The sequence below is a fragment of the Ovis aries genome, chromosome 7 (genome assembly GCF_016772045.2).
Source record: "Ovis aries strain OAR_USU_Benz2616 breed Rambouillet chromosome 7, ARS-UI_Ramb_v3.0, whole genome shotgun sequence".
Lineage (NCBI taxonomy): Eukaryota > Metazoa > Chordata > Mammalia > Artiodactyla > Bovidae > Ovis > Ovis aries.
The window spans coordinates 80,629,004-80,656,168 of record NC_056060.1 but is presented as its reverse complement, the minus strand read 5'-3'; the positions used below and the strand labels follow the sequence as shown (position 1 = coordinate 80,656,168).

General features: G+C 39.7%; 1 protein-coding gene across 6 annotated transcripts in view; it reads right to left on the bottom strand.

Annotated features, from left to right (window-relative positions):
- PCNX1 (pecanex 1) overlaps positions 1-25,861 on the bottom strand; it is a 189,021-nt gene extending 163,160 nt beyond the window's left edge. For all 6 annotated transcript variants that reach the window (XM_015097153.3, XM_027971972.2, XM_027971971.2 and 3 more), the window contains exon 1: positions 25,266-25,861. In XM_015097153.3, the coding sequence (XP_014952639.3) occupies positions 25,266-25,418 (153 nt within the window). In that variant the 5' untranslated portion in view covers positions 25,419-25,861. The remainder of the gene's footprint in view (positions 1-25,265) is intronic.
- Positions 25,862-27,165: the final 1,304 nt, after the last annotated feature.

Below are 27,165 nucleotides of genomic sequence, written 5' to 3'. Positions count from 1 at the left end.
ATTCTATTTCTTCCCTCCTATTTCATAAAACAATTCTGTTCAATTCATTTACATATATCTTTTATCTAACTAAAAGCCATCATGAGTTATCTAACAGGCTTACACAGCACATTATCATCATTTTGGCATATATCATTTAAATTATAACACTTTTGAACATGTATGATGTTGTTACTGGAAACTTTATAACAGATACCCATTTGTGTTTTATTAGGACAATTTTTATTCCTTTTCCATTCATCTCATAAATGCATATTCCTGTCTCCATAACTGAGTAACATACGTAGTTTTATCGTTAATAATTCATTACGGCATTCAAAACTTGCGACAGCAGGACATGACTTTGTGACTAAACAACAACAAACCCTCCTCATAGTTACCATAACTATACTAAATTTTTTAGGACTTAAAAAAACCGTGTTGAAGACACAAAAAAGCAACTGGGGAAAATAAGTAAGCAAGCAAGCAGCAGGCAATATAAAAGACTTCATAACAACTCAGATAATATGGTAATTCTTTCTTTGTTGAGGGACAGTTAGATGGCAGAATCTAGCCTTACATAGGCATACCTATATGAATCTAGACTTTTATAGGCATATCTCAGAGCTATCATAGGTTTGAATTTAGAGCACTGCAATAAAGCAAGTCATGAGAAAAATCACTATTTATGGCAACTATAGTCTTAAGAAATGTATTTCTTAAATAATGAGACTTGAAAGTAGAAATTCTTCTTGATCCATGGGCTGTAGAATGGTTGTTGTGTTAGTAAATATGAAAACAACATGAATCTCATTGTACATTTCTAACTGAGCTCTTAATGGGCCAAGTATGTTGGCAATGAGCAGTAATATTTTGAAAGTGATCTTTTTTTTTACCAAAAAAAAAAAAAACCTCAAATGAAATTATAAGAACATAAATTGAGAGGCACCAGTTTTGTTTTTACTTTAAAAAATTTTTTTATGATTTTTAAAGGTTATTTTTCATTTACAGTTATTACAAAATATTGGCTATATTCCCCATGTTGTACAATATATCGTTGAGCCTATCTTACACCCAACAGATTGTACCTCTCACTCCTCTACCTTTATACTGCCCCCCTAGCCCTGCTGCTGCTGCTGCTGCTAAGTCCCCCTACCCCTACTGGCAACTAATAGTTTATTTTCTATTATCTGTGAGTCTTTGTTACATTCACTAGTCTGCTGTATTTTTTAGATCCTACATGTAAGTGATATCATATAGTACCTCTCTTTCTCTGTCTGACTTATTTCACTTAGTATAATGCCCTCCAAGTCCATTCATATTGCTGCAAAAGGCAAAATTTCATTCTTTTTTATGGCTAGTTAGTATTTCACTGAATATATATATATACACCACTGCTTCTTTATCCATTCATCTGTTGGATTCTTTGGTTGCTTCCATATCTTGGCTATTATAAATAATGCTATCAACATTAGGATGCATATTTTCAAATCAGTGCTTTTTTTATTTTAAAGAAATACATCCAGAAGAGGAACTACTGGGTCATACAGCAGTTCTGGTTTTAGTTTTTGAGAAATTTCCATACTGTTTTCTATCATGGCTGTACCAATTTACACTCCTACCAACAATGTACTAGAGTTCCCTTTTCTCCACATTCTAACCAATATTTGTTGTGTGTCTTCTTTCTGATGACAGTCATCTTGACAGGTGTGATTGGCTTTGATTTGCATTTCCCTGAAGATTAGCAATGTTGAGCAACTTTTCATGTGCCTATGGGCCATCTACATTTCCTCTTTGGAAAAATGTCTATTTGGTTCTTCTGCCCATTTTTTAATTAGGCTGGGTTTTTTGGGTTTATTTTGCACTGAGTTGTACGAACTGATTATATATGTTGGATATTAATCCCTTACCAGTCATATCACTTGGCTATCTTTTTGTTGTGATGGTGGTTTTCTTTGCTGTGCAAACAATTTTAATTAGGTCCCATTTGTTCATTTTTGCTTTTATTTCCTGTACTTTAGGAAGACAGATCCAAAAAAATACTGCTGCAATTTATGTCGAAGAGTGTCTGCCAATATTTTCCTCTAGGAGTTTTATAGTATCCAGTCTTACACTTAGATCTTTAATCCATTTTGAACTTTAGCTGTCCAATTTTCCGAGTACCACTTGGAAGAGACTGCCGTTTCTCCCTTGTATAGTGTTGACTCGTTTGTCATAGATTAATTGACCATAAATGCAAGGACTTATTTCTGGGCTCTCTATCTTGTTCTATTGATCTGTGTGTCTGTTTTTGGAAAGGTACCAATGTTTTGTTTTACATATGTTTTTCTGAGTAAACCTAATCATTCTGGAAACAGAATGGGGTATCCTATACTAAGAACCATCTTGATTCATATCTCCTTTTGTAAATAAGTTAACTTGACATTCTGTTGTATGAATCATTCTTTCAATAGTTTAATCAGTCTAAGTAAATTGATTAAAAAATTAATCATATGGTAAATATTTCTTTCTGTCTCTGATATAGTCTATTGAAATAATTTTTCAGAATTTATAGTAAGTGAAAATAAGAAATCTGTCACATCACTTTGTGATTCTGAAGAATAGAAGCTAGGTCATTATATTTTTACTATACCTCAAAAAAACAACAGTTCAGGGTATATTCAGTGAGATTATCTTAGAGGCAAATATATGAAAAATAATGGAATTCTTTGTGCACTTAATAACTATATTCCTATAAAAGTAGGGTACAATATAAGCACAAATAACCACAGTTCCAATTTAAGGCTTAAAAATCAAAACACTTATTTCAGTAACAAAAGCATTAAGCCACAGGAAAATTACAAGGATCAATAAAAATAAATTTTTATATAAAATATGAATACACAAGAAATAAGTTATCAAGCAATATTATTTGATTGTACATTCTTTCATGTTTCACTGAAAACAGAATGGAATAAATTGCAAGTTGAGATCCTAACACAAGAATGAAAGTCAGTTAAGATTTAGAAATTAAAAGTATACTAGCAAATTTCCCTAGTTGCCCAGTGGTTAAGAATCACCTTGCAATGTAGGGCCATAGATCTGATCCCTGCTCTGGGAAGATCCCACTTGTCACGGGGCAACTAAGCCCAGAGTCACAACTGCGGAGCCCACACACTGCAACTAAAACCCCATACACAGCAACTCGAGAGGAGCCCCCCTCGCTGCAAGCAGAGAAAGCCCATCCATAGAGCAAGGAAGACCCAGCGCAGCCAAAATTAAATTTAAAAAAGTATACTAGCTCTCTGAAGAGCATTAACAGAATGCATCTATCATTCTTGCTCTGAACTCACTCAACTGGCTTGAAACAGAATGATGGTATTGCATGCTATATAATCCATTTCTACTTTAAAAGTAAATGTTCAAATAGGCAATGTATCACACATGAGAGTTTACGTGAGGTAAATATAAAAGCTGCCCAACAGGAAAAAAGAATGAAGGGAAGTACAGTTTATCTTACTGCTGCCACTTCTTCAGTTTCCATAATGGTAAATGACACATTCAACTCAAGGAATAAGAGTTTTATTCATTCATTCAACATATATTTATTGAATACTGATTTAAGCCCCAGCTACACTGCAATAAATAAGATCCTTTCTCTCTCTTGGAGCATCTTAGGAGAATGACTATGCTTTTACCAAGTGCTACGTGCTTTAAATGGCAAAGTATCTGTCTCACAACAATCCTTTGAAGAAAGTACTATCACTATCTACATCTCTTACAAATAGTAAAACTTAAAGGCTTATGAAGTCATTGTCTGTAGCTGGTAAACTGGCAAAAACAGGATTTACATCTAGTCCAACTTCAGTGGTTGAGAACCTGAGTTCCAAATCATTATAAGTAGACCGTCTCCTTCAAGGCAGTGTTAACTTTTTTTTCATTGCCGCCATCTTAAGGAGTCATTTTAGACATTTTCCCCCTAAGTGTTCCCTGTGAAATAATAACAAATAGATATATTGGTTTCTGTCCTGGCTCCCGGCACAGAGCTCCTCAACACTTCCGATTTCCTAAACGAGCAGAGCACAAAGGGCATCTGCCATTCTAACATCTGGTGTTTACTCTCGTTCCTGACATGCAAATCCCTGGGAATTTCCTGGGTGATAGGAAGGCCTGTTTTCTAATGAGGTGACTCTGGGTGGGCTCCTGAATCAGGGCTGGTCACCAGAAAGACTAAGCCATGATTAGAAGCTAGGAATTTTCAGCCTCATCCTTCAAGCTCTGTACGGTTTGAAAAGGGCTGGAAGTGGAGTTAATAACTGATCAGGCCTGTGTGAAACAATCTCCATAAAATCCCAATAGTATGAAGTTCCGTGAGTTTCCAGGTTGGTGAATACAGAGAGGTGATGGAGGGCCGCACCCCCAGAGAGGGTACGAAAGCTGGGAACTCTTTCCCACACATATTCCCTGCTGTATGAATCCGCTCCACCTGCATATTCTCTATCTTAATTACAGCCTTTTACAACAAACTGGCAGACAGTAGGCAAACTGTTTTCCTGAGTTCTGTGAGCCTCTCTAGCAACTCAATCAAACCTCAGGATGGGGTCACGGAAACCACTGATTTATAGTCAATTGGTCAGAAGGACGAGAAACAGTCTGCACTTTGGGCTGGCATTTTAATTGTGGGGAAGAGGAGCAGTTTTGTAGGATGAAAAACTTAACTTGTGGGATCTGATGCTATCTGTACGTAAATGCATCAGAATTGAATTAAACTGTCAGAGAGTGTCTCAGAGAATTCCTTGGTGGGGAACCACCCCCCCACAACATCTGGTGTCAGAAGTGCTGTAAGTGTAGAGGAGAAGCATACAGAAGTGTAGGTTTTCTAAATACTGACTCCATCATAAAATTTCACCACCCCAGGAACACTGTGTATCTACATATACTACATGCATACCTGTACTTTGCACATAAAAATATTTCACCACTACCCCCATCCCAAGAAATAACTTTTGCCCGCCGCCCGCCTGAAGACAACAACATGCCTATTGAGAATGAACATGCCTACTGAGAATGAACACTCTTAGGTCTTGCCTGGTGGTGGAGCTAAGACTGCACTCCCAATGCAGGGGGCTGGGGTTCGATCCTTGGTCAGGGAACTGGATCCCGAATGGCACAACTAAGAGCCCACAGGTAGAAACTAAGATCCAGCAGAGAGAAACTTTAAAAAAGAGAGAGAATGAACGCTCCAGAGCAGTTTCTCAGCCTCAGCACTGCTGACACCTGGGGCCAGATAATCTTATGTGGTTAGGGGCTGTCCTATTCAAGATAGCATGTTCAGCACCAACCCTGGCCTCTACCCACTAGAAACCGCAATGCCAAACTTCGGTTAAAGTTTCCAAAAAAGTTCCAGCCCTTGAAACAATTGTGTCTCTTGCGGCTATTTACATATTCATGAAGACAACAACTTCAGATTTCATAAAATTTCATAAAAAACTGGAATGAGCAGGATTTAAACAGACAGCAAGTGCTGCACCTCTGCAGCTGGAGTGAAGACACACATGTAATAGCAGCAGCAACGGCGAAACAAATAGCATTTTAAAGAAACAAAGCAGGGAAAAAGGCCCACACTAGACCAGGAAGTGAAAGGGTATTAAATGTTAATAGGATCCATTTATAATACAGGCATACCTTGTAGATACTGCAGGTTTAGTTCCAGACCACTGCAATCAAGTGGGCAGCACAGTGAAGTAAGCCACATGAATTTTTTGGTTTCCTATATATAGAATATATACCCACTATACTGTAGTCTATTAAGTGTGAAATAGTATTATGTCTAAAAATATGTACATACCTTAATTTAAAAATACTTTATTGCTTAAAAATGCTAACCATAATCTAAAACTTCCGCAAGTCATAATCTTCTTACAAAAGTAACATCAAATATCACTGATCATAATAAAAAATTTAGTAATAATGAAAATTTTGAAATAATATGCAAATTACCAAAACATGATACAGGGACACAAGAAAACAACACTTTGGAAAAATGGTGCCAACGGACTTGCTGAACGGGTTGCCACAAACCTTCAACATGTGAAAAAATAAATACCTATGAAGCATAACAAAGGGAAGCCACAACCAAATGAAGTACGCCTGTACATGCTACAGAATCTGGCTACCTTAGCCCCCCCTCCAAAATGATGAGTAAGACAAATTATCTCACTGAGAACCATAACTAAATTGCAGGAGATTTATAATGGGCTTCCAATGTATTCACATAATATGCTAGCTGAGAAGGGGAGCCAAGATTAAAGATATAATTAGATGGTGATTTCAAGGGCAGCTCTGAGAGTTCTAGACTCAGAATAAATACTGAAAAAGATCTGGGGACACTTAGTTGACCCCAGTCAATCACAAGAAGGCTTTCAGACACGGATTAATCAGAAAAGCATCTTGCATGACTGTGGAAGAGCACAGTGGAAAGTGACCGTGATGGTCATCTTGAGGCCAAATGGAAGAAACAGCAGAGGCAATCTGTATAACCCTGAACCAGTGGTTTAACTTCTAGGAGCCTTTGTTTCCTCACTAGAAAAATAGGGATAGTAACAGATCTTCATTTCACAGAGCTACAATAAGTATTAAGTGAGAAAACTTGAAAGGAGATAGTGCATGGGCATATAATAGCACAACTATTTGATGTTGTTAATAATATTTGAACAATGTAGCGACAAAGGTCCATACAGTCAAAGCTATGGCTTTTCCAGCAGTCATGTGTGGATGTGAGAGTTGGACCATAAAAAAGCCTGAGCACGGAAGAATTGACGCTTTCAAACTGTGGTGCTGGAGAAGACTTTTGAGAGTCCCTTGGACAGCAAGGAGATCAAACCAGTCAGTCCTAAAGGATATCAACCTTGAATATTCATTGGAAGGACTGATGCTGAAGCTGAAACTCTAATACTTTGGCCACCTGATGCAAAGAGCCGACTCACTGGAAAAGACCGTGATGCTGGGAAAGATTGAAGGCAGCACAAGAAGGGGATACAGGGGACGACAGAGGACAAGATGGTTGGATGGCATCACCAACTCAATGGACATGAGTTTGAGCAAAATCCAGGAGATGGTGAAGGCCAGGGAGGGCCCAGCATGGGGTCCATGGGGTGGCAATGAGTCGGGCACGACTGAGCAACTGAACAACAATGTAGTGACAAAACTAAGATAAGCAAATATGAACTGCAAAAAAAAAGATGAGGTGGTTAAAACTTGTGAGACCTCAGAATACACAGAGGTAAATATTAGTCTGATACTGAACCACCAGAAGTCACTGGAAAATGGAGAAATATTGCCATAACACAGTAAAGAAAAAAGAATCTATATTCTAAACAAAAACCTAGCGTGCTCAATGGTAAAACACTAGAATTCTCATTAAAGATGGGAATAAGGCAAGGCTGTCCATATTTTCAGCATTAGTTTATATAGATATGTGAAGTATCATACCAAGAAATTACACAAGAGAAAAAAGTATAAATACTGGGAAGAAGTTAAAATTGTTACTTACAAATGTAACTGCATATCTGAAAATCTTTTTTAAATAAACAGAAAAATTATTAGAAAGAATAACCTAATTCTATGGTATCTAATTATAAGATAAATTGAAGTCAACAGGTTTGTATGGAATCCTGGAACAGAATAAAGGACATGAGATAAAAAAGAAATCTGAACAAAGCAGCGATTGTAAGTTAGCAATGATGTATTAACACTGATTTATTGGTTGTGATAAACACACCATAATAAGCTAAGATGTTAACAACAGGAGAAACTGGGTACAGAATATAGAGGATCTCTCTGAGCTTTCTCTGCAAATTTTCTATATATCTAGAACTATTCTAAAATAAGACTTCAAAAAAAAAACATGATTTTTCTTACATACAACTAATTATCAGTTAGAAAATAGCAAAAGAAATGGCTGCATAGTATTGGAGCTTCAGCATCAGTCCTTCCAATGATTATTCAGGATTGATTTCCTTTAGGTTGGAACTCCTTGCTCTCCAAGGGACTCTCAAGAGTCTTCTCCAACACCACAGTTCAAATGCATCAATTCTTCGGAGCTCAGCCTTCTTTACGGTCCAACTCTCACATCCATACATGACCACAGGAAAAACCATAGCTTTGACTATACAGTCTTTTGTGTGCGAGGTTAACACAGAAGAAAATGTCTTTTTAAAAAAATCTACTGAGGGACAAAAAAGAAATGAAGAGTTCATCTTAACCCAATATTATAAAAATATCAAACCTTCCTCCCTAAAGAAATCCAAAATTCAACACCTTTCAATAAAAAAATTCAACAACATCCCTGGGAAACGGAACAAAATGGAGGAATAAACATGCAAGAATGGCCACAGAAATAACAGGAAGAAATAATTACTAAGAAAGAAAGATTCATTAAACTAGAATTACTAAAAGAAAGTATAGCATTCATGTAAGAATAAATATACTGATAAAACAGAAAATGCAAATACCCCAATGGAGATTTAAGATTATGAAAAATGAGGCATTAAACCACTAAGAAAGAGATAGGAGTGTTTAATAAATTAGGTTGATTGAGACAACTGTCTAAAAAAATTTTTAAATAGACATTCCATATCACTTAGAGCAAAATAAATTCCAAATAGGCTGAACTATTTAGATGTTTCCAATAAGATTACAAATATATAATTAATTCTTACTATATAAAATAAATATGTAGATATCAATAACAATCTACTAGAAAATAAAGTACGTGAAACTATTACAGAAAAATAGGGGGAAAAAATGACCCCTAAGCTCATGAAAAGATTAACTTATCCGTGACTTCTCACCCTACCCCACTCCCATATGCCTCCTAACATCAGCTGTCTTGTTTCATCACTTCTCTGGGGTTCAGTGTGCAGGGAGCAACTTCTGTGTCAGAAATCCCGTCCTAACAAATAGATTTAACAAACTCAACTTACGTAAAGCTACCTGTGTTCTCTTCATATATCTGTAAAAAGATGTCCCTAATTGATTATGTAGGGTGAGAATAGTTGAAGATAGACCAGAAAGACCATCCGTGAATTATCCTGCCTATGCAGAAGAACAGTAGTCAGAAAACTGATTAGTTGTTACTAGCCAGTTTAACTTATTCAAAGCCTCTGTTATTTTATTGCATACTAAACTAGTGAATTAGTTGGAAAAGGTAGTGGCACCCCACTCCAGTACTCTTGCCTGGAAAATCCCATGGACGGAGGAGCCTGGTAGGCTGCAGTCCATGGGGTCGCTAAGAGTCGGACATGACTGAGCAACTTCCCTTTGACTTTTCACTTTCATGCATTGGAGAAGGAAATGGCAACCCACTCCACTATTCTTGCACAGAGAATCCCAGGGATGGGGGAGCCTGGTGGGCTGCCATCTATGGGCTTGCACAGAGTCGGACACGACTGAAGCGACTTAGCAGCAGCAGTAGCAGCAATCCCAAAATGAGAGAAATGTCAATTAAAACTACTCTAGGATACTACTTTTAACCTATGAAAATCCCAAAACTATGTGAGGCTGTGGCACACAGGAGCACAATCAGGCACTCTAATACATTGCCTGCAGGCATGTAAAGTGATAACTACCCCTCTGGAGGGCAACTTAGCACTATCTTTGAAAAAGACAAAAGCATTTATCCCTTTGACCAACCAATTTCATATCTAGGAATTTATCTTAACATTGTATCTAGACACATGTAAGATTACATCTGTGCAAATTATTTACTGCAGCATGGTTTGTGCTAGCAAAGGCTATAAACAAATATCTATTAGCAGGAAACATGATAAATAATATACCCATGCAACTAAAACAAAAAACAACTGAACCCAACCAAAGTTCGGGACCAGACAGCTTCCCTGGTGAATTCTACCAAATATTTAAAAAATTAATACCAATCCTTCTCAAACTCTTCCAAAACACACAAAATGAAGGAATACTTCCAGACTCACTTTGTAAGGCCAGCATTGTGCACTGCAAGTCACTTCAGTCGGGTCCAGCTCTTTGCAACACTATGGCCTGCCAGGATCCTGCGTCCATGTGATTCTCCAGGCAAGAATACTGGAGTGGGCTGCCGTGCCCTCCTGCAAGCGATCTTCCTGACCCAGCGATTGATCCTGCATCTCTTACGTTTCCTGCATGGCAGGTGGCTTCCTGACCACTAGCACCACCTGGAGAGCCCAGCATTACCCTGATACCAACACCAGACACCAGAAGGACAGAAAATTACAGGCAAATAACTGTGATGAACACAGATGCAAAAATCCTCAACAAAATATCAGCAAACCAAATCCAATAAGACACTAAAAGGATGATACACCATGAGTGGAATTTATTATAGAAATGCAAGGATGTTTCAACATCTGCAGATCAATCAATATGTTACACTACTTATACAAAATGAAGGGTAAAAAATCATATAATCATCTGAACAGATGTAAAAACAGCATCTGACAAAACACTCATTTATGACAAAAACATTCAACAAAGTGGGTATAGAGGGAATGTATCTCAACATAATAAAGATCATATATGATAAGCCCACAGCTAACATCATCATCAAAAGCTGAAAGCTTTTCCACTAAGATCAAGAGAAGGATGCCCACTCTCAGCACTTTTATTCAACATATTATTAGAATTACTAGCAGGAGCAGTTCTATTTACAACTGCATCAACAGAATAAAATACTTAAGAATAAATTCAACAAGGGGAAAGAAAGACCTGTACACTGAAAACTATAAGACACTGACTGAGAACAGAAGTGAGGATGACACAAACAAATGGGAAGATAGTTCATGCTTATGGATTAAAGAATTAATATTTTTAAAATGTTCATACTACCTAAAGCAACCTAAAGAATCGAAGCAATCCCTAACAAAATTCCAATGGCATTTTTCACAGAAATAGAACAATCCTAAAATTGATCTGGAATCACAAAGGACTCCAAATAGCCAAAGCAATCTTAACATAGCCAAAGCAATCTTAAGAAAGACAAACAAAGCTGGAGGCATCACTATACAGCCAAAACTTGCTTCCAAACTACATTACAAAGCTAAAGTAATCAAAACAGTATGGTATTGGCATAAAAACAGACACATTAATCAATGGAACAGAACAGAGCACCAAAATAAGCCCACACTTTTACGGCCAATTAATTTTACAACAAAGGAGCCAAGAATAGACAACGAGGAAAGAACAGTCTCTTCAATAAATGGTGTTGGGAAACTGGACAACCACACGGAGAAGAATGAAACTGGACTGCTACCTTACACCACACAAAAAAACTAACTCATACTGGATTAAAGACTTGCACATAAGATCTGAAACCATAAAACTCTTAGGAAAAAAACAAAGGTTAAGCTCCTTGACATAGATCTTAGTGACATTTTGTGTTTGATATGGAAAACAGAGGCAACAAAACCAAAAAAAAAAAAAGTCGGATTACATCAAACTAAAACTTCTGCACAGCAAAGGAAATCATCAACAAAAAGAAAATGTTTACAAATCCTGTCTGGTAAGGAATTAACATTCAAAATATACAAGGAACTCATACGACAGCAAAAAAATTTTTTTTTCAACGTAAAAATGAGTCTGAAAAGACACTTTTTCAAAGACATCTAGATGGCCAACAAGTACATCTTCATATTCAATATGAGGTGCTCAATATCACTAATCATCAGGGAAATGTAAACCAAAACTCAGAAATGGCTATTATCAAAAAGACAATAAACAGCAAGTGTTAACAAGGATGTGGAGAAAAGGGAGCCCTAGAGCAGTGCTGAAGAGAACATAAACTGCTACAGCCTCTATGGGAAACAGCACACAGAGGAGCCTCCAAAGATTAAAACCAGAACCACCATACGACCCAGTAATTCCACCTGTGTATTTATCCGAAGAAAACAAAAATGTTACCTCAAAAAGATAGATGCATTTGCATGTTCACTGCAGCATTATTTAGAACACCCAATTCATGAAAGCAACCTAAATGTCCATCACTGGATGAATGGATAAAGAAAATGTGGTATGTGTATATATATATAAAATAGAATACTAGTCAGCCTTAAAAAAAAAAAGGAAATCTTGTCATCTGCAACAACACGGATAGACCTTGATAGCATTATGCTAAAGACAATAAATCAGAAACAGAAAGACAAGTACTGTACAATCTCATATGTGGTCTAAAAGCAAAACAAAACCAGATCACAGTGAACAGATTTGATGGCTGCCAGAGGTGGGGGTAGACAGTGGCTCAAATGGGTGAAAGGGATCAAAAGGTATAATTTTCCAGCTATAAAATAGCATAAGGATATAATGACAGGTGATTACAGTTAATATTACTGTCATCACATATTTGAAAGTTCCTAGGAGAGTAAATCTTAAATGTTGTCATCACTAGAAAAAAAAAAATTTCTAACTACGTATGGTAAAAGATGTTAACTAGCCTTACTGTGGTGATCACTTCATAATATATTCACAAATATTCAAACATTGCGCTGCACACCTGAAATTAGTATAATGCTCTATGTTAATTTAAATAAAGAACTGAAAAGCCCTTTTGGTACTGATGCACAGATGTTTAAGACCTATTAAGGGAGGGGAAGCAATATATAGAATGGACTGATAGGAGAGGGAGACAGGTATTTGAATTTGAATCTATATGCTGTAATGGGATTCATGAGAAACTACTCACAGTGGCTGCTTATGGGAGGCAGTGCAGGTGAAAACTGGGAAGATGGTGGCAGAGACAAAAAGGTGACTTAGAGTTTCCTTTTTAATCAGGCAACTTTAAATTTAAAAATTATTAGACAAAAACATGAATTTTTTTTAACAAATTGTTAACAGGGAAGGTCTTTATCACATGAAGAAAAGCTGCAAATGTGACTACTAAAAATGTTAAATTTACATGCTCAAAAAACTCAATCATACAGTTAAAAGACATATTAGGGGAAATTTTTAATACATAATAAAGAGCTAACTTCTATATATACAAAGGGCTCTCAAAACCACTTAGAAAGAACATGACTAAAATAATAAAGGATTATTTGACAAAAAAAAGAACATGACTTACAAAAAAGGATAAAGGACACAACAGATAGCTAAAAGAAAAGAGAGATAAATGTCTACTAAACCTATAAAAAGATATTCAAAGAACCTATTAATAAGGAAACACAAATTAAAACATGATGCCATTTTACAAAATCAAAACATCAAAAAAAGACTAATAATGTTGGTGAAAACAAAGAGCAGTAAGTCCTTTCACATACACTAGTGAGACTATAAACTGGTCTAACATTTTCTGAGGTATAATCTGACATCTAGTTTAATTTTAAATGTACATACTTTGACCCAGCAATTTTCTAGAAACTGATGCTATAAAATCTCCACAACTAAAACCTTAAATGTACGAATGTGTTCCGCAGTATTGCCACACATCGTTTGCTTTCACTTTGAACCCTTCCTTTGGACTATATGTACTTTTATTTTGGACTCTTTATACTTGAGTACTACCTGGAACAATTTCTGTAACTAATATTATTTTCATGATAAAAACCTAACGGTTTTTTAACTGGAGGGTGAAACGCTCAAGGATTAGAATGGGTAAAAAGCACCATATAAGTGTTACTATTATCAGTTCCATAAAAGCCTCTATTTCAGACAGAATCAAAATTATTCAGTAATTTATTCACTGCTGGAAAAAAGGAGATGACTTAAACCAGCAACCTAAGCAGGAATCAATAAGGTATTTTCAGACAGTCACGAATAATAGACTAACACCTCCCACGTAGTGACTGTTAGCATAAGGTGTTCACTAGCAATCACCTACAGGCTTTATCTGTTCGTACATCTAGGCAGAGTGGCTTCCAAAATACACATATCTGGAAATTCCCCTAGACAGTGATTCATTGGAGTAAAGCAAAATAAGAATGCAGGTAAATTAATCCCCAGTTATCAGATGGTGAGCTTTTCTTTTTTTAAAGAAGAAATGTAAAGGCAGCTCTATGTTACCCCTTGTGTAGAAGCCTGAGTCATAGGGCAGGCCAGCAATTCTCAAGTGGAGTGTCATGACAAACATTAGTCACGAAAATAAAAAGAATTCCTAATAATCTTCTAAAGCTGCTGAGTAACTTCCTTTAAAAACAAACAAAGACGGCTGACTCAGGAGTATCTCAACAGCAGCCCCACTCCTGTATTATGATATGCATTTTGTTAGAGAAGGAAAAGAGATGAGCAGGTACTCAGAATGAGCAGGGGAGTGGAGGGCAGGCAGCTTAAAATCATCCCATGGAGAATTCTAATTCTCACCCGACTAGTCAGCAAAAATACATAAAGTTATGATTAACTAAAAGCCACCTGCCAACGCCTGCAACGGTGTGAAGAGCTATGTGGTGCACTTCTGTGGCTTTAGTAGTCTGATTTTCAGTAGATCACCTAGAGATATTCTTTACCAAGAAACAGAGCCAAGACAGACCCACAGTGAAAGTCTGAGCAACACTGACACTGCAGTATGATGTGAACAAAAACGACGCTACGAACATTTGTCGGCAGTTGTGTGAGATTACCAAATCAAAGGCTCAGCAACAATGAGGAGTAAATTTGCAACAGTACACTACCCATATTAGATATCATGTTAAGTTCTATAAATTCTAGGAACTGTAACTTTGAATGATTAAACAAAGCTTAAGAAAGCCTTAATAGGCTGGATATATTACAATAAAATACTTGACAGCAGAGCAAACCATTACACCCAAGAACAGGTATTCTTTCACTAAAAAATCTTTTCCACAGAACAAAGATTCATTTGCCTGGTGGCAAGACTATGGGAAATGATGTTTCCGCAGAAATAACAAACTCCATAAAGGTCCCCCACCATAAGGCCTAACACAGGGTTAAGGCTGTGAATGTATAAACCCTCTGCATAAAGCCTTCTAGGAAATGATACACCCTCCTTCTAATTCCTGAACACTTTATGACACATAGGAGATTACTCACAGTCTTCTGTGTAACATGGTTGTGCGTCTGTCCCACTGCTTCTAATTTATAAATTAGGGAAATAGCATTAAATGGACACCAGTGTCCATTTTGTGTGAATGGGGTCTAAAATCTTTTTCTCATCTTTAGAATTATTTCATACCATATGTAAAATATTTCAATTAAAAATAGCCTCACATAGGTCAATGGTCAATGCATGATTTAAAATTCATTCAAAATACTCTTTTATCCATCTAAAATGTACCTAGCACAGACATAAAAACTTTTACTAATTTTTCTTTTAAGACAATTTGATTGTTATAAACTGTAAAATTCCTCAAAGAATAGAGGAATGGTAAGAGAAAACAGAAAGAAAGAAAGCCATATTAAAGATGATGATACTAAATACAACATAGAATCCTAGGCTGGATCCTGAAACAGAAAAGGGATGTTAATGGAAAAACTGGTGAACTCCAAATAATGTCCATGATTCATTAATAGTACTACACGTACCAATGATAATTTCTCCATTTTGACAAGTGCACCATGGCTATGTACAATTTTAATATTAGAGGAAGCTGGACAAAGGGTATATAACAACTCTCTTTACTGGTTTTGCCAACTTTTCTGTAAACCTAAAACTATTTCAAAATACAAAGTTTTCAAGATGATAACTACAGTGCTTGAATCTGTTCAGTTTATGTCTAGACAACATTCAAGGAGTGAGGAGGGTTAGGAAAACAGCCAGATACACAATTCAAACTTCTCCAATTTGTGACTAATATTCCTGCCTATTCTCAGGGCAGCTGGCTCTATTTGGTTTGTACTAAGCTCTACAAATAGGACTTCTTTTCCCCTTAAAACCTCAAAAGGAAATGGCTTGCTTTCCCCTAAGTTTTCTTTTCTTTCTTACCATAACATTAAGCAACAGAGACTAGTACCCATGGTACAAGTTATAAAACATGCGACTCCTAAGGTTCTGAAGATAAAGGAAGGAAAGAAAGAATGAACTGTTTTATCATTCTAGCAAAGAAAGCATTTAATCAACTTTTAGGGTGACAAGCAGAGGAATCAGAAGCAATAACTATTCCAATAGGTTTGGTAAAATTCATCAGCAATTCATCTGCTAAAGAAGTTAACAGTATAGTAAAATCTACAGAATATTTGCTGTAATCTGCCCTTTTCCATACCACCTCTCCATGCCATCCTAGTGTGACTACCCTGTTAACCCAGGAGTCCTAGCTCACCTACAAAATAATTCTCTGCCTCCCCAGGAATGCGCAGAGATACAGGAAAACCATTTGATTTAACTCGGATAAAATAACAGAAAGAAGCAATCAATTTCCTCTCGAAACATTTCTGTTTGTTTAAGAATTACCTACTGTGGAAATTATCTGAGTACCGAGAATAGGAAAAATCAAATAAAAACTGTTTTGTGACATATATTAGTGCAGTAAACATCTTTAGTTTGGACTAAAAAAAAATTGTATTAAAAAGTACTTTATGAGAAATTCTGCCTATTATCAAAAACAGAAAATTACACAAATGGTTTATTCAACATTCACTGAAAAAGAAATTTATAACAATAGCACTCTTTTTGCAAAATGTTGAACAGGGGTGGGAAGACAAGTACTCTCAATACTGCTGATGAAAATTAAATTAGTACTACCTGTCAGGAGAGGAATTTTTGACCATTTTCTTCTTTTCAAAAATTTTTTTCTTGGCTTCTGCTATAGGTTCCTCTCTTCATTTTCCTTCTGCCTTCTTGCTTCCTTTGCTGATTTTTAACTGCTCTTGGGCTTTCGAGTTCTAACCAAGCTCCTTTCTCTTGATGAATTGTATTTTCTCCCCAGATCTTCTACTCTGTGGCCTGGATTCTCCTCTATCACTGATAACTTCAAGCAAAGATTACCTGCAATTTCTCTCTTGAGCATTCCTCTTCAAACAACTCTGAACTCATGTTCTCCAACCTCAAAGGAATCCTTGAAACTGACCAGTAATTCTACCATCTCTGCTACACAATTCTCCCGCCATGAAAATAAGGATAGCATTTCATCTCCTGGAGATCCTCCTCAAACCTCGAATATGCTCCTCACCTTCTGCTCACTCTCAACAGAAAACACTCTGTACTTTAAGAGGTTACATAAACCACAGAAGATCTACCTCAACTAATTAACACCAACTGCTGATCCCTTTTGCGGCAGCATTCGTCCTTTCCTCCTCCTGAGGATGATCCCTTACTACCCGTGCTCCCTGGACCACGAATCGATTTTACCTTCTCAGTGATCTTATGCTGTTATTTCACTCTCTCATCCATATTTTTTTTTCATTATAGTCATTTAATAAAAGTGAATTATTTATCAAAGAAAAATATGCATATACTTTAATAAGTCCACTTCTAAGGATTTATACAAAAGACTGTTTTAAAGATTTACCTCTAAGAATATTTACCCTAGTGTTTTCTAAATAGCTAAAAACTACAGCAATGGGAAAACTGTCAAATACACTGTAACATATCCATACTATAGTTTACTACAGAGTGATTAGAACTGCTTTTTTCCCCACAGAGGAAAACATTCACAATTTATAGTCAAGTGAAAAGAGGAGACTTCAAAACTACAAATTTTATGAGCCCATTTTTGTAAGGAGGAAGCATAATACGTATTTATATATTCCAAATACATTTCGGTTACTATAACAGCCTATCTGAAAGGGATTACAGATGGTTTTTATTTTCTTTTTACTTTTAATTTCTGATTGTCATACATATATATACTTACATCTGAACAAAAAGGTTCTATTGCACTGACAAAACAAAAGTCGAAATACTGAGCAAATAAAAGTACAGCATTAAAGACTACTAAGAGTGAAATGGTTGGATGGCATCCCAGACTCAATGGATATGAGTTTGAGCAAACTCCAGGAGACAGTGAAGGACAGGGAAGCCTGGCATGCTGCAGTCCATGGGGTCTCAAAGAGTAGGACATGACTTAGAACTAAACAACAACACAAGTGAAATGAAGGCTGAAACATGCAATTATCACTAAGTTATTTTAAATTAAAACTTGGGTCTTACTTGGGAAGAGAAAGCATTCTTGATAGTCAATAAAGTTTTCCAACTTCTTTCAGTTCTAATAAAACTAACCCTCATGCTGGAGTGCCACCCTTTATAAAACAGCCAAAAACTGGCAAGAGGCCCTCCTCATATCCAGGAAAGTGGATAAAGATGAACAGACTAGAGCGTATTCACACAAAGGAACACTGCTCAGCAATAAAGGAACAAGCCACCAATACACACAACCCAGGTGACTCTCTCCAACACTACGCCGAGAAGGCTTCCACAAGTACATGCTACACAACTCCATTTATATGAAGTTCCACACTCACTTATGAAAGGAAAAAATCAGAACCGGGGTGACAGAACTCACTGAAAGGGCAAGCGGGAACTTTCTGGGGTGATGCTGATGTTCTTCCAACGTGATGGGCTTGCACTACACAGGTGCAAAGTCATTTACCAAAACTCACCCAATGGTTCACTTTTAGAACTCTATCTAATGGTACGAGTGCTGGAGTGTTTGGGGTGATCTGTATTAATGTCTGCAACTTACTTCACATGCACCCCCTTAAAAAGTAGGGGGGGGCGGTTCTTGACAGGTAGAGGAATTCAGAGGCAGAAATGGAATTTTTAAAAATAGTAGAATCCAGGGGGTGGATACAATTCTTTTGACTTTTGTGTATGTCTCAAAATCCTTAAAAAAAAATGCTGGAAAAACTTACTGAAAGTAAAGTCAGCTACAGAGAGCAAGCTACCTGCTTATTAAACGTGTGTATTCAAAGGCTTGAAAAAAAAGGAAACTTTCCTAGTTTTCTAATTGCCAAATCATTTTACAACTTGGAATAACTTCTCAAATGGCAAAAAGACATTAACAAAAGACACTAAAACATTCCAGGGATCAACTGCTTTGATAAATTCACAAGTTTTTTTTAACAAGTTGATAAAATGAATGCTTTCTTAAAAACTTGCATTTGTAAACCATCTTTGGACAATGTACCCCTTAATTTATTCAGGGTATATAACAGAGATAATATAGGTCAAAACAGATCATCCACTAGCCATTAAACTTTTCCTAAAGAGCTTAGGTAAACTCCAGGAGTTGGTGATGATGGACAGGGAGGCCTGGCGTGCTGCAGTCCATGGGGTCACAAAGAGTCGGACAAAACTGAACAACTGAACTGAACTGAAAGGATGCAGATACTAATAATCTAAAAATACTCTAATACTAATAATCATGTTTAATTGCTAATATATAACTTTCCTAATTGAAGGAAAACATGTTAAGAAATAAAAATTATAAAATATAAAAACATCAGTTTTAGTCATCATAACTAAATCTTGTTTACATTGATCTTTAAAATATTTTTAAATCTTTAGGAAAGAATGACTTGACAGCCTCAGAGAATTACTCACTAATAAGGAATTTATTATTTAGTACATGATAAAGATCAGCTACAGAGAAGAAAATAACAATCAGATAACCAGGAGGAAAAAGTTGAAGCCTTCATATATTTTATATGAAGGGGTTAGTTTCTGAATAAGTTTCTCCATAAGTTTAATACAGTATATATTACTGTATATACAGTGTGTATATTTGTATATGTATGTATAATGGCACAAAGTTTATACACAAAAAAATATATGCTGCATTTCTAGTGACTTAAGGGTTTTTCAAGTTATTCTGTATTTGATTTTTTGAATAATTCTCTATTTTATTTCCGTCATGAATAGTGATATTGAACCCAACCCCCAGTAAAATGTAACTCTACCATGTAACACAGCCTACCACAGTACACTCTACATCCAGCTACCTGGTCAGTGAAGGTGTTAAGTCTAAAGAAGGTTCACACATATCATAATATAATATATATCATACTTATTTAGAACCTAATATAAGCCAAACACAAGAGAAGGCACAGGTGGTACACTGCCAAACAAGTCAGACACAGCCTCTGTCCTCAAGGGACTTTCAAGGCAGTGGGTAGGAGAAAGTTAGAGATAGCAAACAAGCAAGCAAAGACATAAACGTGTTTCTGATAAGCACTGCAGAAGAAAGTTATGGGAAGGAGCAATGGAAAAGAGAAGCTGTTTCTGCGTACCAGGTTAGGCCTCTGAGGTGACTTTTAAGACCAGCCGTAAAGCCCCAGCAGCAAGCAGCCTTGCAGAGAGCTGGAGGGAAACGTATCCCTTCAGAACACACAGCATGTGCAAACGGCCCACTGGAGGAGCAGGCTCAGGAGGCTGAAGTAACAGGACGGTGGCCAGTGTGACCACAACACAGTGGAAAACTACACAAACTGTAGACAAAGACGGAACTGGCTTTGGTGAGGCCTCGGTAAAGATGATGGACTTTAAGTGCAAAAAAAAAAAAAAAAGGAAGGACATTATATAAAAGGGGCATGACACAAACAGACTGTGCTCTCACTGTGGAGAAAAAGTTGTAAAAGGGCACGAGAAGCAGCCAGGGTAGCAGTGCAGACAAGAACCAGTGTGAACTGGAAGTGGACAGGGAGGCCTGAGACGCGCTGCCAGGGGGACTGGCAAGACTTGCTCCTAAGGCAAGAAACAGGGGGATGGTATGCGCTACTACAGACAAGATGGTGTCACTAAAAGGACAGAAAGAAAACACTGTTTTTTTTTGGGGGGGGGCGGCGGGTAATAGGGAATCTAGAAAGGTTTTAGATATCCCTGTGCAATGGCCAAATTCTGTTGGGTAAGCAGCTAGATATAAGTCAGGGGCTAGGAATCAGAGTCATATTCTGATCAAGTTCTCTATACTGACCCAGAGTGTTTACAAAATACATTAAATAGGTCACACTCCAGATCACCCACATCAGAAGGTGCACATTTTTAACTTGTCCAAGTGATGCTGCAATCACCGTCCACAATTATTTTGGAGCCCAAGAAACTAAAATCTGTCACTGTTTCCATTCTTGAGAATCCCGTGGTCAGCAAGGAGATCAAACCAGTCAATCCTGAAGGAAATCCACCCTGAATATTCACTGGAAGGACTGATGCTGAAGCTCCAATCCTTTGGCCACCTGATGTGAAGAGTGAACTCACTGGAAAAGATCATGATGCTGGGAAAGATTGAAGGCAGGAGAAGGAGGCGACACAGGGTGAGATGGTTGGATGGCATCAGAGGACACTGACTCAGTGGACATGAGTTTGAGTAAACTCCGGGACATAGTGAAAGACAGGGAATCTTGGCATGCTACAGTCCATGGGGTCACAGAGTTGGACACAGTTGAAAAACTGAATAAAATGATTCTGACGTCAATAGAGTCTGAGAACCACTTATGTAAAGAGATTTTATTGTTATGGTTCGTTACCTAAGGATATAACTCTTTATAAAAGAAAACATTACATTGAGCAACAACATGTGAAGATAATGGTTTGACTTACTGTCTAATCTCCTCTAGTCATACATTATAGAGGAAATACTCTTCTAATTAGCTTTTTTGAATGATTCTTTCTAATTAGCTCTTTCAAATGACTGACAGTCGCTCTGAAGGTGAATAATTTCCTCTATTCCTTAAATATTGTCTTACAAAATACCCATGAACTCTCTCACAAGTGAGTAAATCAAAGTTCAAAAAGGTGGAGAGTCTGGTCTAAAGGGCACCTTATCAACAACAGAGCCAGGACTCAAAAATCAAGATAACCACCAACTCGAGTTTGCTTTCCATCACATGAAAATGCCACAAAGCTCACCATCTGCGGCATAACATGTACACACATAATTATAACCAGATAAAATGGGGTGAGGGCCTTAAGGCCAATAGAAGGACAATGAAAATAAGGAAGTCACTTCTTGACTTTCACTACTTAAAAACTTTATAATTGCAGAAACTTCAAAATCCACCTTTCAAAGTATCCACAAACACTACTCACTAAAAACAAAAGAAAGTGACTCCCATACAAAAAGCCATGAAGACTCTTCCTGCTGCTGCTAAGCCGCTTCAGTCGTGCCCGACTCTGTGCGACCCCGGAGGCGGCAGCCCACCAGGCTCCCCGTCCCTGGGCTTCTCCAGGCAAGAACACTGGACTGGGTTGCCATTTCCTCCTCCAATGCATGGAAGTGAAAAGTGAAAGGGAAGTCACTCAGTTGTGCCGGACTCCTAGCGACCCCATGGACTGCAGCCTACCAGGCTCCTCCATCCATGGAATTTTCCAGGCAAGGGTACTGGAGTGGGTTGTCATTGCCTTCTCCAACTCAATATAAATCTGTTCAAAGAGATCTTTAAAAACAAAAGGGGAGTAGGGGACAGATGCCTGCAAAATGGCTTCAAAAATCTGCGGGAACCAGTCACTAAGGCTGGTGTCCTCATCAGTAAAACAGGGTTTGGGATAAAGAACCTATACACATACTTACTAGTTATTATCACTTGTAATTATTATCAGAAGAGCATACAAATAATCTATAACTGCCTGAATTTTAACATGGAATGCTGGATTTTGGTTCCAATGTATACGTCAATCTATCTACCTCAATACTATAGTACTAGAACGCTTCCTAAAAAGTTTATCAATATTCTTTGCCAACTGCCCCTAGATCATGATCAATCAAAAAGCTCAGGGCATCTACACTGACCTTTTCACAACAGTTCTAATGCCTGTAGTTGTTCATTATCCCCAAGCTAGACTTAAAGTTCCTCAAAGGCAAAAGCTGTATTTTGTTAACTTATAATCATTCACTAATATCTGAGTACTTATTATGTGCTTGGCACTGATCTTAATCTTGATAAAGATAATAATAAACAAAAGTCTCTTACCTCTTAGAGCTTACATTCTAAAGGGTAATTAATAAACACATAGCCAATTTGTAATAAGTGCTCTTAAATAAAGGAGTGTAGCAGAGCTAGGAAGTATTGCAGGAGCTGGAAAGTTCCTATTTACATAGGTTATCAAGCAAATACTCACATACACCTAAAACCTGAAATTAATGCAGCACATAAGTCACACAGATATCTGGAGGAGAGGAGTCATCCAGACAGGAGGAGAGGAGCAAGTGCAAAGGCCCTGAGGCAGGGACACAGTTACTGTGCGAGGAAAACTGAGAAGGCAAATGAAGTAGGGACAGGGGAAACACTGGACGGGGTGGCTTTGAGAGCAGAATGCCATGAACTGACCTGTTTTAAGGGATCGTTCAGACATCTCTATGAAGAACAGAGAATAAAGAATGGAAGCAGTGACTCTCATTAGGGGGTGGTGACAAAGATTAGCTAGATTCTAGTTAGGTTTTAAAGAGAGAACCCACAAGATTGGTTGATGAATGGGATGTGAAGAGAAATGAAGAGAAGAATCAAGGAAAGCTTCTTAAAAGTTCAGGAAGAGTAGAGCTGCCATTCACTTAAACAACAAAGTTAGAAAAGCAACTTTACTTTCCCAGAACCCAGCAAATTGCCTAGCACACATCAGGCATTCAGGTATTTATTTGTGAATTAAATTTAACTGAATAAGTTCCCAAAATGAAACAGCAAACTCAATGCATCGCTTTACATTTGTTCTAAATTTCCTTTAGTAATGCTTGTTAATTAAACAATCTTAGGCACTAACACAGGTCCCATGCTAACATGGAAACCCTACACTGGAACACAGCAACTAATCCTTATATCTGAAGAACAATTCTCCTGGAGATAAAAGAAAACTGCATGAAAAGCTCTGTGACACCCTGAGGATTCTTACACCCAAAGTAATTAACCTATTGCTTAATGATGTCATATTCCTGGAAGATAGAGAAGTGCAAGTAGAACTAACACTCCGGGCCAGAATTAATTGAAAATTATAACACTTTGTGATATATTTTCTGAAAGCAACAAGACTGAACAAGTCCCTTCAAAAAATAAGCCATCAGTAACTCAGCATTTTTTCTTAAAACGGCTTTTCCCTCCCTCCCAATTCAAGTAAAAATCGCTTGAGAATATGAATTATCTGGCTCATCTTCCTCCACTTTTTCTGCAAACTACGGTAAAGGAGCTTCACTTAGCAAAGAATTAGGTATGCTCACCTTTAACACTTGGTGTAGTCATACTCCCAGATTTTCTAACCCAGCACCCTTACTACAGCTTCATGAAGAACCACAAACTTGGCAGAAATATTCTCAAAGACATTCTCCTAAAATAAAAAGTTACCAGTCTTTCCTCCCTTCTGGTTACTTTAAGATTTTAACTGAAGCTCAAGTATCACCTCTCTTCCCCTTTAGTCTCCCTAATGCCCCACCCTAACCTACTGTTTTGTTTTTTAAGAAAACTTTCGGCCAAAATATAGCTTAAAAACCCTACATCGTTCGGAGAGACTGATCGTCCTGAATTCAGCAACAGGCAGCGCTTTCCTTTTCCTATCAGTACAAGGCCTTGAACCAACCCAAACAAATCTGTTGAAATGCCAGCCAGAGTCCCCGTATCTCCCCCGCTCCCTCCCCCGAAAGCTGGCCTGGAAATAACCACCACTGACCACGGAGCTGAACAGAAAAGAACCAATGGTAAGCAAAAACGGGATTCTGCGAGGCAGGAAGGGTGAGAGCCAGATTTTCAACCACCACGTCGAAGCGAGTTGAGAGGAGCCCGGGCGCCCCACAGATGCATTCCACACGGAGCGGCACACATTCTCTGCCCCCACCCCGCTCCGAGGGCTCCGCACGCGGACACGCTGGAGCGAGGGTCCTCCTCGGAGAGGAGAGGCGAGAACGCCTGGAGGGGAAGGGAGTGCCCGGGATGGGGGGGGTGTTGTCCGGCGCCCGAGGCGCGGAGCGCAAATAAGCACGCGCGTGCCCAGGGATGGGCGCAGCGGCCCTCCGGAGCAGAAGGCTGGGCGCCCACGACCGTACTTGGGGGCTTTACCCGCGGGGTGGAAAGGCTGGAGAAGGCAGGATCAGGACCCCCTCCCAGCCCAGCCGAACCCCGAAGAAGGGGGCCTAGGCAGCTACTATCTCCCAGTAAACGGGCTGGGCGCCCGGGGGCGGGAGGTGGGGGCCGCTGCCGATCCGCTTTTCCTGCGCTCGCTGAACAGGGGGAAGCCCTCCAGGGAGGGGAGCGGGGGAGGGGGCGCACTGGAGCGGGAGCGGGGCGGCGGGCCCTCAGGGGCGCGGGATGGCGGGGGGGCGCGCGCCGGAGAGGGGAAGAGGGCGCACACACACACACCCGGCCCGGAGCCAGGGAGGCGCGACCGCCCGCCGGACTCGGGAAACCCGGCCCGCCAGGAGGGGAAGGAGCCACCCTCCTCCCCGCCCCCACACACTCACCATGTAGAGGGTGAAGGGCAGGCCGAGAAGAAAGAGCCACAGGTAGAGGTGCAGCGCGTTCACGAAGGTGGCCTGGTGCGGGTCGTAGTACCAGCCCCCGCTGAGCGCGGCCCACACCCCCTGCCGGAGGATCTGCAGCGTCTGCGACCCCATCCCCACCCGGCGCCGCCGCCGCCGCCGCCGTCCCCGCCGCCGTCCCCGCCCCGGCCCCAGCTCTGCCTCCGGGTCGCCGGAGCCCGCAGCTGCCCCGTCTATCCCCCTCCGGAGCTCCGGGAGAGCCGGCCGGCGCTTCGGCGGTCGCTAGGGCTGCTGCAGCAGCAGGAGGAGGAGGAGGCAGCGAACGAGGAGGAGGAGACCGAGGAGGAGGCGGCGAGCGGCGGGGCGGAGGAGAGCGGAGAAGAGGAGGAGACCGGCCTCCACAGCGCCGCCGCCATCTTGTCTCCTCACACCCGGAGCCGGAGCCAGGCCCCCGCCGACGGCGGCCAGCCAGCGCCGCCGCTGCCGCCGCCGCCGCCGCCGCGACCCCCGCCGGCCGCCAGCCCTGGGCCCGGCGGAGAAGGAGGCCCGGCGCCCGGGAGGGACCGGGAGCAAGCCGCGCCCCCCTCCAGCTCCTCCTCTCCTCTCCCTCCGCCCCTTGGGCTGGTCCCCGCGGGTGCGCGCAGCGCCTCGGCCGCCGGGGGCGCCTCCTGCCGGCGCCCGGGGGCAGCGCGCGCAGTCGCGGGCTCGGGCCGCGGGCGGGGGCTGCCGAGGTTCCGGGGACCGCGAGTCCCTGCTGTGGCAGACCCCCAGTGCGCTCCTGGTGCCCGAACCTGGCACGTTCCTCACACTCTAGGAAGCGGGTTTCTTTTACCCCCGAAACCTTGTCTTTAGAACCTGGTTAACATCCTAGCTGACGTCTCATGATATTTAGGGAAGACCTAAGGAACAAGAGGCTCATATCTGAGCTACTCGTGGAAGGCCCGAAAGAATTAGGTACAGCTGATGACGGTTGAAAACGACAAACCGCCCGATTTGAGCAAGAACTGTGTTGGCCCATAAAGCGAGCTAGAGGCCCTTGACTGAGAAAAATAGCCACGGCCAGGACTGAACAGATTTACTACTTCCCACGACAGATGAATTAATAGAAGCTGCAAAAGATGTGAAAGCATAGGGTGGAGAGGTTGAGCACTGTATACGGTGACTTTATTTTTATAACGTGCTGTGACTTGTAGCAGTTTTTTGGTGTTTTTTTTTTTTTTAATGGGCCAGTTTAAACAGGATTGAAAGATTAACTGTGACTCCACCTCAAGTCACAATAGGGTCTTGTATTTTTCTTTTTATAACTGTAAAGAATGGGAATCATTCTTGGCTCTGAGTAACATTTGTAAGGCGTGTCTGATCTCATTGAATGAGATTTTCAAAAAAGTTTGAGTTTATAATAGCAATAAAAGTACTCTCTACTCCTGGATTAAAGTTACTGTAATTAATGAGAAAAGCAAGACAGTCCAAAGAAACTGGGGCTGATGTTTTAAAAAGATTGAAAAACCATTGCAGTGTCTCCAGAGTCATACAGCTTTCCTGTTAACACATTCCCACACCCATTTCATTTGACCTTCACAATACTCCTGTAAGGGCAGCATAGAGGTTACCCTTATTTTATGGGTTAGGAAACACAAGCTCAAAGAAACTAAGTGATTGTCCGAGTTTCTGATGGGATTGAAAAGACCTCTGGCACCAGCAGTCATCCTAACTGCATGGACTGAACTTTGGAAGTTTATTTTTCAGTACTCTCCACCTTATACACTCAGATAAGAGTTTGAACTAATAACTGCTCTGCTTCAGGTCACCTGGGGCCCATTTAAACATATAACCGGTTGTTTCCAAAGTGTCATCCCAGGACCAGGTGTGTCAACATTGCCTG